Source organism: Pongo abelii, chromosome 4 (assembly GCF_028885655.2).
Source record: "Pongo abelii isolate AG06213 chromosome 4, NHGRI_mPonAbe1-v2.0_pri, whole genome shotgun sequence".
NCBI lineage: Eukaryota > Metazoa > Chordata > Mammalia > Primates > Hominidae > Pongo > Pongo abelii.
The window spans coordinates 14174293-14187439 of NC_071989.2; the positions used below are offsets into that span (position 1 = coordinate 14174293).

At 38.9% G+C, this 13147-nt stretch overlaps 1 protein-coding gene across 1 annotated transcript in view; it reads right to left on the bottom strand.

Moving 5' to 3' along the window:
• Positions 1 to 13147, bottom strand: part of DNAH5 (dynein axonemal heavy chain 5) — a 323290-nt gene that overhangs the window by 120087 nt on the left and 190056 nt on the right. Inside the window, exons 41-45 of the mRNA XM_024247511.3 lie at positions 10402 to 10555; positions 7609 to 7755; positions 4671 to 4912; positions 1718 to 1894; positions 148 to 349 (exon numbers count right to left, since the gene is read on the bottom strand). Of these exons, the coding sequence (XP_024103279.2) occupies positions 148 to 349; positions 1718 to 1894; positions 4671 to 4912; positions 7609 to 7755; positions 10402 to 10555 (922 nt within the window). The remainder of the gene's footprint in view (positions 1 to 147; positions 350 to 1717; positions 1895 to 4670; positions 4913 to 7608; positions 7756 to 10401; positions 10556 to 13147) is intronic.

Genomic DNA, 13147 nt, shown 5'->3' on the forward strand with positions numbered 1-13147 from the left:
GTTCACTTTCTTCACACACGAACATTTTCATATCTTACAGCCAATAATTTTAAATCTCATTTAGAAACAATATATATAGTGTAAATATTGGCCATGTAGGGAAGAACGGCCCCCATGGGTTCCGTCTGGACGGGCAGGTGTCCTCACCGTCGGGCGCCACGTAGTAGTCGAAGGCGGTGTCCCCGAGGCCCGCTGGTGGCGGCAGCTCCAGCGTCCCCGCGGGCCGAGAGCGCAGCCAGAGCTCCAGGCGGCGCCGTCCTTCCAGCTCCAGCGCCGCCCCCGCGCTCCACAGCAGCGCGAACACGAACAGCCGCCCCAGGTGAGCCCGGCTCACCTCCCCGCCTTGCTCCTGAGAAGGAAAGACACTTTTTTTTAATTACTTGATTCTCAAACCCAAACATTGCTCTAGGGTTTTAATGAAAACAGTAAACATAGAAACAAGACACTAGTTTTCCTCCAAGAACAAGGGAAAGGATGAATAAAACTGGAGAACAAATGAAGAACTGATCTCTGGGAATACCAAGCTGCCTTTAAAAATAATAGGGTTGGCCGGGCGCGGTGGCTCATGCCTGTACTCCCAGCACTTTGGGAGGCCGAGGCGGGCGGATCACGAGGTCAGGAGATCGAGACCATCCTGGCTAACATAGTGAAACCCTGTCTCTACTAAAAATACAAAAAAAAAAAAAAATTAGCTGGGCGTGGTGGCAGGTGCCTGTAGTCCCAGCTACTCCGGAGGCTGAGGCAGGAGAATGGCGTGAACTCGGGAGGCGGAGCTTGCAGTGAGCCGAGATCGCGCTACTGCACTCCAGCCTGGGCGACAAAGCGAGACTCTGTCTCCAAAAAAAATAAAACAGGGTTTATCGCAGCACTGTTCACCACAGTCAAGACTTGGAGACAACGTAAGTGTCCATCAACAGATTAATGGATAAAGAAAAGTGCTACATACACACAAGGGAGTACTATTCAGCCATAAAAAAGAATGACAGCCTGTCATTTGAACAACATGAATGGAACTGGAGGTTATTATGTTAAGTTAAAGAAGCCAGACGCAGAAAGACAAACTTGGTATATTTTCATGCATTTGTGGGAGCTACAAATTAAAACAATTGAAGTCATGGAGATAGAGTGGAAAGATGGTTACCAGAGGCTAAGAAGGGGAGTGGGGAGGGGGGAGGAAATGGGGATGATTAATGGGTGCAAAAATACACAGTGATTGCCGTCAGCAATAATTTGTTGTGCATTTTAGAGTAACTGAGGGAGTCCAATTGTAATGTTCATAACACAAAGAAATGAAGAACGAGGTGATAGATACCCCATTCACCTTGATGTGGTTATTACACATAGCATACCGGTATCAAAATATCTCATGTACCCCATAAATATATATACCTACTATGTACCCACAAAAAATAAAAATTAAAACACACACACAGTAATAATTTTAGGATACCTGTTGCATGACTTTGTTAGCCTGCAACTGAATTCCAAATCCATGGTTAGCTGTATTTTTTGTTAAAGGGATATGAAAAAATATGTATATATGTGGGATCCATGTTTGAAATATTCCCCTTCCCCAACAGCTCTAACCAAATCTAATTTCAAATATAGTACTCTCTGTACAGCATGGCTACATTAATAAGAGAGAAAATATAGTACTCTCTGCGCAGCATGGCTAAGTTGATAAGAGAGAATTTCTCTAGAAAGTTGAGCAATTTACCTTCAGAGGAATCAGGCCTTGGAGCATGTTAATGCTCTGCGTGATGACAAAGGCCTCCAGCACCTCCATCTTGTATTCTAAGTTCTGGATACAGAAGCGATACAAGTCCGGGAAAGACTCGGTGTACAGCTGACGAAGAATTTCTGCTTCTTGAGGTGAGCGTTTCTTAAGAAAACCCTGTCAGTTCACAGATAAGTGTATTCATGAAACTTATTAGCACACTAGGAAAATGGTCATTTGGGGACAAAAATTTTAAAAGTATCTGTTAATAATGATAATATCTAATGATTATACCACACACTCTTTTCCTGGCTTTGTTACAAACTCTTCCACGTATTAATTCATTTAATCTTCAAAACAACCCTACAAGGTAAGAACTGTTATTATCCTCCTTTTACACATGAGGAAACAGAGGCCCGGGAAGTGTAGGTAGCCTGCTCAGGAGCCTACTGCAAGCAGGAGGCAACGGCAGAATTCAGACCCAGAAAGCCTGGGCCCACATGTTCAGCTACTACACTATCCATATGCTCATAGATGGAGAAATAGTCTTCAACTCTTGATTAAAATATGCTGGGAGAAAATGAGAAGGCACATCTATGGAAATAACTCAGGGGGGAAAAGTAAAGAATAAAAGATGAACAAAGGAAATCCATACTCAGGTTTTTTTTTCTCTTTTTGAGACAGGATCTTACTCTGTCACTCAGGCTGGAATACAGTGGCATGATCTCGGTTCACTACAACCTCCGCCTCCCAGGCTCAGGTGATCCTCTGGCCTCAGCCCCCCAAGTAGCTGGGACCACAGGTGCATGCCATTACACCCAGCTAATTTTTGTAATTTTTGTCAAGACAGGGTTTTGCCATATTGCCCAGGCTAGTCTCAAAGTCCTTGCCTCGAGTAATCTGCCTGCCTTGGCCTCCTAAAGTGCTGGGATTACAGGCATGAGCCACTGTGCCTGGCCCCCAGATTTTTTTAATGGAAAACAAAGTTTTACTACAATTAGTTGTTTCTTTTTATTTCTTCTAATTTAATTAATAAACAATGTAGAAAAATATCAAGGATATTCATGAAAATAGAGAATTTAGTCATTTGAGAAACCTAGTATTAAGAAACTGCATCTCATAAATACCACTTAACACACAGCGTTTCCTTAAGATGAGGCAAGTTCTCTTAAGGTCAAGAGATCAGCTCATTCTTCACCTCAATATTCCAAGAAACAATTAGAGACTCTGAACAGAAGCAATAAAATGTTGATTCTGAATTATTCATTAGTTCATGAATTTACCATGATTCTACCTCGACAAAAACATAACACAGCACTTTTGAGTTGATGGAACCGAAAGACGACATTCACTAGGCAGGTAACCAGCTTGGCTCCCTGAAGCTGACAGATTGTCAGCAACACAACTTTTAAATTGCTCTGCCCTCTAATAACTCTCAGAGCTGGCTTTCCTGTTCTAAACATTTCCAATCTGATTCTTCATGAGTCTTGCTTTTCCTAACAATTTCCAAAAAAGAAAATGCATTATTTAAAACATATAGGATATTATGAGGTGGGTATAGCATTAACATAAAGGTCTTATTCAGTCTCAATATGGACAGACTATAGCAAAAGCTTATTTTATAAATAGCAAACTCATGCATTAGCTAGTATTCCTTAGCTAGTTGTATAAAAGTATTTTTCAAAAACCTTTTCAAAATTGAAGTATTTTAGAAAAATCACATATATACATTTTCACTTGTACTTTGCTGTACCTGTGGTTTCCAAGCCTGGCTATGTGAGAAAAAAAAAAATGTTGCGGCACTTAAAATAAAAAAAAAAACAATCCTGAGTTGCCTCCCAGAGATTCTAATTTGGTAAGATTGAAGTGTAACCCAATCATCTGTATTTTAAAGAATTGTCATTAGTGGTTACTTTTGCAAAGACAGGGTTGCAACCCTCTGCTTTTATTCTTCTTAATGGATGGATAATGTAATTGTGAAATCTGAAACCTTTACAACTATTTTTAGTGACACATTCAACTCTATGTCAACATCATTTTGCTATGTGATTCCCTCCTTCTTCACATCTTCATACCAAATCTAAAGCCTTTTGCAACAGAGTTGAGTCAATTCTGGAAAGACATTAGTAAAAAGTTAGGATATAACCATATAGAAATAAAAGTTTGAAAATGTAATGATATAATGTAAAATAAACATCTACTTTATTTAAATTAGGAATTCAAATGTTTTCAATCAAAATCATCTTCAAAAAACTTAGGTGATGAAAATAATCAATATAACCAACTACGTAAAACAAGATTTTTCATGTGGCTTATCTAATAAACATTCTGCCTTACATTATAATATTTATATAGCAAAATATCTAAGTATGCAAGGCATTTATTTATAATATAATTCTGATCAATATATTCTAGGATATATTGCCGGTAATAAAGTAATACTCCTGATTATGAATTGATGAGATATTATCTGAAATATTATTGCCAAGTTCAAATTTGGAACTAACGTTATAACTAATGAATCTCATAAAAATTCCTTGTATGCAATTTTAATAAACTGACTCCAAGTTAATGTTCTAAGATGGTCCTCCTAAACTTTATAGGAATGTGTACCTTTCAAAAATATCATGAATCACCAGAGTGATCAAATTAAATTTAGTTATTCAGTCCTCAGACACAGTTTGGCAAGACTGCTGGTTCATACAGGCCTGGCAATTACTCTACAACCCAGAGGTTGGAAATCCCAGTTCAAAAGTGATTAGAAGAGTAATGAAGAAACATGTTAGGAGCAATCAGGGTTTGAACGTCCCAGTGCATTCAAGGTATCATCCATAAACATTAGCATAAAAATGCAATTACACTGCCATCTGCAGAAAAACTGGCACACACACTAGAAGACTGCTAAAGGATCTGTTTTCCTTTTTAATTATACAAAAGGAGGATTCAATTATACCTCAAGAATAGGACTCCAGTCAAGGACAGAAGAGCTCATGAAAACCATTCCATTTCTTGACACCGTGGCAGGAGAAGCATTGTCAATGTTATGAGGCTCGAAAACAATCTTGCAGTTTGGAGCCATGGGAATCCGATCACCATTGGCAAGGGTTAGAGTTTTGTTATCATCCAAAACAGAATTCAGATTTTCAATCCAGATGGCATCTACTGGACCATCAAGAATTATCCAGATATGTTCCCCTAGAATATCCCACCAAAGGGAGAAAAAAAATACATACACACATGCAATGCATGTACACGTAAGTTTAAAATAGCTTGAAGAAGTACTATATTCGATGTAATTTTCATTAATTTTTCAATACAGTTTTGCTCCAAATGATCACCTTGTTTTATTACAAAGGATCTTCAAAGATCTTTATATAGCAGTCAAGGCCCATAATTAAATCAAAAAGTAGTTTGTTTATTGGACAAATATTCATTGAGCACCTTGCATATGTCACTGTTCTAGGGGCTGAGGATATTGTGGTAAATGAGACGATGTGCTGCTTTTGCAGAGCTTACATTCTAAGGAGTAGAGATGACAAGCAAACAAATAAAAGTTTAACATACAAAAAAACTAAGTAGAATGAGGGCATGGGGCATGTTTTAGATAAGGTGGTCGATAAGATATTCCAGGAAGAGAATGAAGTGATGTAAAGATCTAGAGGTAGAATATTCCAGACAGCAAGAACAGAAAGTGCTAAGCCCCTGAAGCAGGTACAGGCTTAGTGTAATACAATGGACTGAATGTTTGTGTTCCCCTAAAATATCCTCGTGAACGAGATTAGTGCCCTTATAAAGAGACCTCAGAGAACTCCCTTGCCCTTCTGCAACATGGGGTAGAGTAAGAAATCAGCAGACTGCAACCATGAAGAAAGCCCTCCCCAGAACCCAACCATGCTGGCTCCCTGATCTCAGACTTCCAGCCTCTGGAACTATGAGAAGTGACTGTCTATTGTTTATAAGCCACCCAGTCTCTAGCATCCCAAACTAAGGTGATCACGTTCCAGGAACAGTAAGAAGTTGAACCTGAATGGCAAAAAGAGGAGGAAGGGGAGAGGTATATGAGGGCAGTGGGAAAGACAGAGCTATGGAACCCATTCTGGTTTGCACCTAAGTCTAAGGCATCCAATAGAGATCCTCGTAGAGTTGCTGAGTTGGGAATTCAGGAGAGAGGTCAGGGCTGGAGATTAAAATGTGAAAGTCACCAGTTTAGAGATGGGATTTAAAGCTGTGGGACTGGGTAAGTTTCTTCTAGATAAGTGTGGAGAGAGAAGAGGGCTGAAGACGAGGCTCTGTAACCCTTAGGCTTCTGGCATGGTCTCCCGTGTTTGCTCCCCTTTCTTCTAGACTTCTCAAGGAAGCAGAAGTGGAAAAAGAGCTAGCAGGATGAGGAATCCCTGCAGCCCAGGGAAGGAAGGGTTTCAAGAAGGCAGGCGATCAACTGTGCCAAATGCTCCTGAGGGCAGTACCAGACTGAGAACTGGCAATTTGTATTTGACAAACTGGAGGTCAGGGGTGTCCTTGTTACAGCAATTTCAGAGGAGCACTGGGCACGAAACCTGACAGCAGTCACACGAGGAGATACTTGGAGGTAGAGAAAATGACAGACATCAGCAGAATGCTCAAGAAGAACGTCATTGTAAATTTAGGTATTTGATTTAATAGTAGCATTCCTCTTGATTTCTCAACTACTCCCTTCTCTTACTCACCAACACCATGACCTGCCTTGTGGTTCTAAATTTTCTTTGCTATGCAACAACTGTAGGATAGTCTATTTCAAATAAAATGCTTTGAAAATCCTAATCAAGTTCATTCAACTAGCAATTCAAGTAAAATGGTGATCTAATCACCAGAGTCACTTTGAAAGAAAAAGCATATGTTGCCTTTATTTTATGTGGAAAGAAGGGGAAAAAAAAACTCTCTGAACTCTTGTTCTTTTAAGTCACATTTGGTCACTGGGTCTGTGTTTACAGTGGATTACTGGAACAAATTAGAAATAAAATTTGCTTTCTTTCCAATAGAACAAAAACAATTTCTAATATGAGCACTTTTTTAAATGAAGCATTTTCATTTCTCTTTCGACAATTTATATTAGTGTTATTAAATGAGAACTTCAATGGTACTACTTTAAACATTTTTCAGAAGGACACTGTTGCCCGAAGGGTAAACCCAGGAAGCCCAAATATCTCCTCCTTCTCCTGCTTCTTTCTCTCTGCAATCGTATTCACTGTGCCTTTGCCTACTCACTCAGGAGTGAGGAAATCAAATGAGAAGAAAGCTGATGTCACCTCTTCCCTCCGAGTTTATATTCTGAGAACACTGGATTCAATTTACAAAGTCCATAAGTGAGGGACTATTCAGACTGAACTACTAGCCTTTAATGAGTTTGTTTAAACAACCAAACACCAATGTCCATCTACACAGAATAATTTATTAGTTCAATGTAGACTTCATTTTTGCTATATACAATTTTCTCTCCCAAATAACCCATTTTCTCTGTGATTTTATAGAGAAATCAATTCTTTAAAAATAGGCTGTACTTAAATGAGAGCAACATTGGTAAAATATTCAGTGAAAATAGTTAAGGTAAAATCACTTTATTCAATACCATCAATTTTCCTTAACAGCTTTTTCCATCTATTTTATTCTAAGATATCACAGGGATACAGACATATTTTTTTAGAAAATATTATTTCATAAAAGGGAGCATTTTAAATACTGTAATCAATAATTTCATTATTTCAACATTCACAAATATCATACTGATTTATGATTTCTTAGTCTTGGCTAAGATATGATACGGCAAATACAGTTGTTCTACTAATTCCGTATAGCCTCCAAGGACTTTATCTAGAAGTATATGTCAAAAATAATCCTTGTAATTTATCTTCTACCTTTCTTTGCTCTTAATGTTTTCCTCCAAAGCGTAGAAAATATCCCATCAGTCCAGTCATTTGTGGCAACATCCAGCCGACCAAACATCTGTGGGGCAGTAATCGCTTTGGGATTCATCCTCATTTCCCGGTGTGGTTTTCCACAATCTATACCAAGTAAATCCAAATTTTAGACATCTCAGATGGGAAGTGAACCATCATTAAGCAACATTGCACTAATTTGTGGTGTACTGTCAGCAGGTGCTCAAAATATGAAAACTGCAGAACTACATTGAAAATATGTCTTACTGCATTCTAAGTTACCATAATTAGCTTCATTATACTTTATTGACTAAAGCACTTTTTTATCTTCTTTAGAGAAAATTGCATATTGTTTAGGGGTGAAAAAAAGATACCATGCTGGAATTTATGAAGGTATTAATATAATCTGGAAGCTCTCTAAATTTCATGGCTCAGAAAAAAATCTTTGGTTTAAGCTACACTAGATTAAATCTTGTACCTGAAGTATCACCTAGAAGATGCTTCATTTGCTCCATTATCAGCTTTGATTTCTGATATGTTTTCTTGCTCACCTTGAAAACGATAAGCTAAATGAATTTTGCATGAATCAAGGACTTTCTTTTGTGACCAAGAAATGTATTCAAGAAATGTATTCAAATCTTTCAAACCCTAAGCTGACTCTTCAATGGGCTGGGATTCTGTGCATAAGGGACTGTGGTTAATGAGCAGAAGAGTGAACAATAAGGTTTAAAGTATAAAATTATAAAAATGGGCCAGGCGCGGTGGCTCATGCCTGTAATCCCAGCACTTTGGGGGGCCGAGGCGGGCAGATCACGAGGTCAGGAGTTCGAGACCAGCCTGGCCAACATGGTGAAACCCCGTGTCTACTAAAAATACAAAAATTAGCCAGGCATGGCGGAAGTGCCAAAGCACTTCCTTGGGTATATCATGTTCTCTCCAATCCCTCCTACTGGCACAGGCTCTTTTTTCTGCCGAAAACATTTTTTATCAATCTGGCACTCAACCCTCAAGCCTTGGATGAAGTAGCACCTGGTCTGTATGCCTTTCTATAATTCCTTAGAGGATTTTCTGATCTCCTTGGCATCTACTCACAGGATACTTGTCCCAACCTTCCTTATAGCAATTCTCTGTTGAGTTACAATTATCTCTGTCTATGTCTATGTCCTGCTTCTAATACAGAACCCGACAGATCTTCAAAGTATGGAATATTAAAGACACTTGATGAGATATATGCTAAATCAGGGAACAAATAATATGCGTCAGCCTTCCACTTCTTCAGCAGAAGTTCAATTATCTTCTCAATCTTTTGGATTATTAGCGTTTTCAGTGAGAAACAATGTGTTCTTTAAGTAAGATGAATGTTTACTACTAAAACCAAAACCAAGTTCATAAACAGCAAATAGTCTAATGATTAATTCATCTTTGCAAGGAGCTTCTCCAGAATCAGTGATGCCATACAGATTACATAATTTAGACATACCATACATAATGTATCTATATTGTTTAATATTTAGTACTCATTTTGTTCGAGTCATTGTACCACGTGCATTTAAAGTTTATTGTTAACAGAAGGCAGCTTCATCACTGCAACAAAAATATTATTGAGAAAAATTTGAGAGGAAGAACAAAATCATTTAAAAAACATAAAAATCCCAAAACAGAATCTTAATAGCATACATGAAAAACCACGTGATAAGTCCTGCAGGTTGAAGTGCTCCGTTTTGGTAGAGGTAGGTGTTAGCTGAGAACACACTGTATCTCAGTCTGAGGACTGCCTGGTAGAGTCCTGACAGAATTCACTTCCTCCAATAACTGAGGAAACAAAGACCAAATCCAACACCTGCAGGGTCCCACAGTAAATACTGGCAATCCTCAGCAACCACCAACAATGTACCAGTGTTGCATCAGTAGCAGTGCACTGAGGTTCTGGGAACTGCCTGAAAGCCCACCCAGGTACCTCTTTGCTGGATGGGCTTTCAGTCAGCTCCTGGAACCTCAATGCACTGCTACATATTTTGCATTCCAACCACCAAGGCTCTGTGACATTTTGGAATGTCTACGGGATACCAATATTTTTAGAAAGAGAGTCATCGATGTCTGATCAGAACCAGAGAATACAAAAATAATCACGAACATAGTAATGTCCATTATCCTTAGATGACTTTAGATGTAAGGTTTAGGGACATCTGGAAATGAAATGCATTTATTTAACTTCACTAAAATAAATCTGATTCCAAATAGGAAGGTAATTTATGATTGGGATTGGGATGACTTCAGCATATAGAACATAAGAACATAAGAGTTGGGTTTGGAATTATTTTCTATTTATTGGGAGATAGTGTGCTGTATTTTGTGTTTAATGGGAAATGGCATGGTATGTTGGGAAAACCAGGCTTTTTTTAAGCATGCCCTGACCTTAACTCTGAGTCCTATCACTTACCATCTTTGTGACCTTGGGTGTTTTTGAATTTGAGCCTTGATTTTTATACAAAATGGGGATAATAACCACCTCTCAAGATCATTGTGAAAATCAAATTACATAACATATGTAAAACATACAGTGCAGTGCATAAAGTCACCTAAAATGTTTTTTTCTGTCTGGTTCATTAATGTAATATGTTATCTCTAAAATGTTCCCAATAATTAATAAAGCAGTATTTCCTCCTATAAAAATATATTATTGTATCTGCTTGTGTATCCCTCTTGGGCATTCAAATGTATCACCACTATTTAAATGGACCACCCCAGACATTGACCTTGGCTGCCCCATACCTGTCATGGCTCTCATCAAGGTGTGGATGCAGGTGGTCTTCCCAGCCCCACTGGGCCCCAGAGTCATCATCCCATGCCGCACCCTCTGCGTTTCGAATAGCTGGATGACCTTCAGTTTCCAAGGAGGATGGTTGATTAAACCAGCTTCTTCAACCTGAAAACATAAGAGAATCCACACACTGAAACACAATGACGGCCGGACACAGTGGCTCATGCTTGTAATCCCAAAAATTCGGGAGGCCGAGGCAGGCAGATCACAAGGTCAGGAGTTCAAAACCAGCCAGGCCAACATGGTGAAACCCAGTCTCTACTAAAATTATACAAAAATTAGCCAGGCATGGTGGCGGGCACCTGTAGTCCCAGCTACTTGGGAGGCTGAGGCAGGAGAATTGCTTGAACCCGGGAGGCAGAGGTTGCAGTGAGCCGAGATTGCACCACTGCACTCCAGCCTGGGCAACAGAGCAAGACTCTGTCTCAAAAAAAAAAAAAAAAAACAAACAAACACATCAATGACAATCTCAATTTACCATTGTGCCACAAAAAAATACACAGACATAGGGAGGAAGGAGGAGGATTTACTTTTTAATGAGTACACAGTTTCAATTTGGGATGATAAAAAAGGTTCTGAAGATGGATGGTGGTGACAACAGTTGTTCAACAATGTAAGTGTGCTTAATTCTTCTTAAAAATGATTAAAATGTAAATTTTATGTTGTATTTTTACCATAATAAAAAATATATTACACGAAAAATACATATTTACATAGACAAAAATCTGGCTGAATGTAATGAAGATGTTATCCCATACTAATAAGAAATATCCGCATTTATCTTTGGGAATTGAAAACATTTATATAAATATTCTATTGAATGAACATCTGAGGAGCAACTTAAAAATAAAGACTCAAACAGCAAAATGTATTTTAAGTGTTTAATTTAAAAGGTGATACTTATAACTAGAAAAATGGATAGCATACTATGTTGATTGAAATTCCATATAAATTTCAAGCTGTCTTTATATGTCCACTGCAGAGTTTCTATCTATCAATGCATGTATGGAAGTTACTCTGTGCCAAATATTATTCTAAGATCAATCTTTATGATAACATGATGGAAATCTTTATAATAACATGATGGAAGGGATGATATCAACATCTTCCTTTTACAGATAAGGAAATTGAAGCAGAGTGACTAAGCAATTTGCCCAAGATGATCAGCTTGTGAAACTATGGAATGCGGATTTAAGCCCAAGAAGTTCAAAACCACAGTCCATGCACTTAATCGTCATGCTATGCTTGAACTCACAGTACATAATGATTTCAATTTTACTTAAATAATTTTTTATAATAATCATGTATCACTTTATGCTATGATTTGCTCTTCAGATTTTTATGTGCTACAAATTACTAACGTAAGTCATCATATTAATTAATTACTTAATGCTTAGCTTTTTTATATTTTTATATTTTTTTAGAGATAGAGTCTCATTTCTGTCACCCCATGTTGGAATGCAGTGGCGTGATCACAGCTCACTGCAGCCTCAAAGTCCCAGGCTCAGGTGATCCTCCTGCCTCAGCTGCGTGAGTAGTTGGGACTATAGACATGCACCACTGTACCAGGCTAATTTTTTAATTTATTCGTAGAGATAAGGTCTCGCTATGTTGCTCAGGCTGGCCTCAAGCAATCCCCCAACCTTGGGCTATCAAAGCACTGGGACTATTGGCGTGAGCCACCATGCCTGGCCCAATACTTAATTTTAGGTAGTGTTAAAATTAGTTTAGCCAAAAGATGAAGAAACCACTTGCAGACAAATTATCACTCTTACCTCATCAGGAAATTCAGACATTTATATACTACATTTTCAAAGCAAAATATACACTAAGTACTGCTACATTTGATTTCCTTTTTTTGTTTTTGTTTTGTTTTGTTTTGTTTGTTTTTGAGACAGTCTCCCTCTGTCACTCAGGCTAGAGTACAGTGATGCAATCACTGCTCACTGCAGCCTCGGCCTCCCAGGCTCAAGTGACCCTCCCACCTCAGCATCCAGAGTAGATGGGACTATAGGCACATGCCACCATGTCCAACTAATTTTTTGGATTTTTGGTAGAGACAGGGTTTCACCATGTTGCCCAGGCTGGTCTCAGACTCCTGGGCTCAAGTGATCCACTCACCTTGGCCTCCCAGAGTGCAGGGATTACAGGCATGAGCCACCACACCCGGCCACATTTGACTTTTATTACAAATATTTTCAAGGAATTGAAGTGCAATTTATAAATTTGAGCTAATCACCACTTCCATAAAACATTTTTTTCCAAACTCTTCTTCATATAAAAAGAAATTGAGGTATAAGGTTTACATGATTAATTTCCATTCCTAGGAAGACTATAAAAAGTTAAAGCTGCACCAAGTACCATGGGAAGTCCAGACACATCATGATATACATAGTGTGGTGGGTTCCCCTACCTCACCCACCGTATCCCACCCCCAGAGTCTGAGCAAGAAGCCACAAGTACTGAGGAAAGAGAAGCCATGAGATCACTGCAAATAACACGCAGAGGCAGGCGACACAGCAAACACCAGGGCAGAACCAAGCTGAGCCAAGCTCCAGAGAGGCAGCCAGATGAGCCCCATCCGCCCCCTGCTGACCAATCACATTTCATTTCTGCATCTGCTATGGAATGCTTTCCACCAATAACCAGGCTACTTGCACATGACTAGCTGGACATGTGGCTGTGCAATGGTAGGAG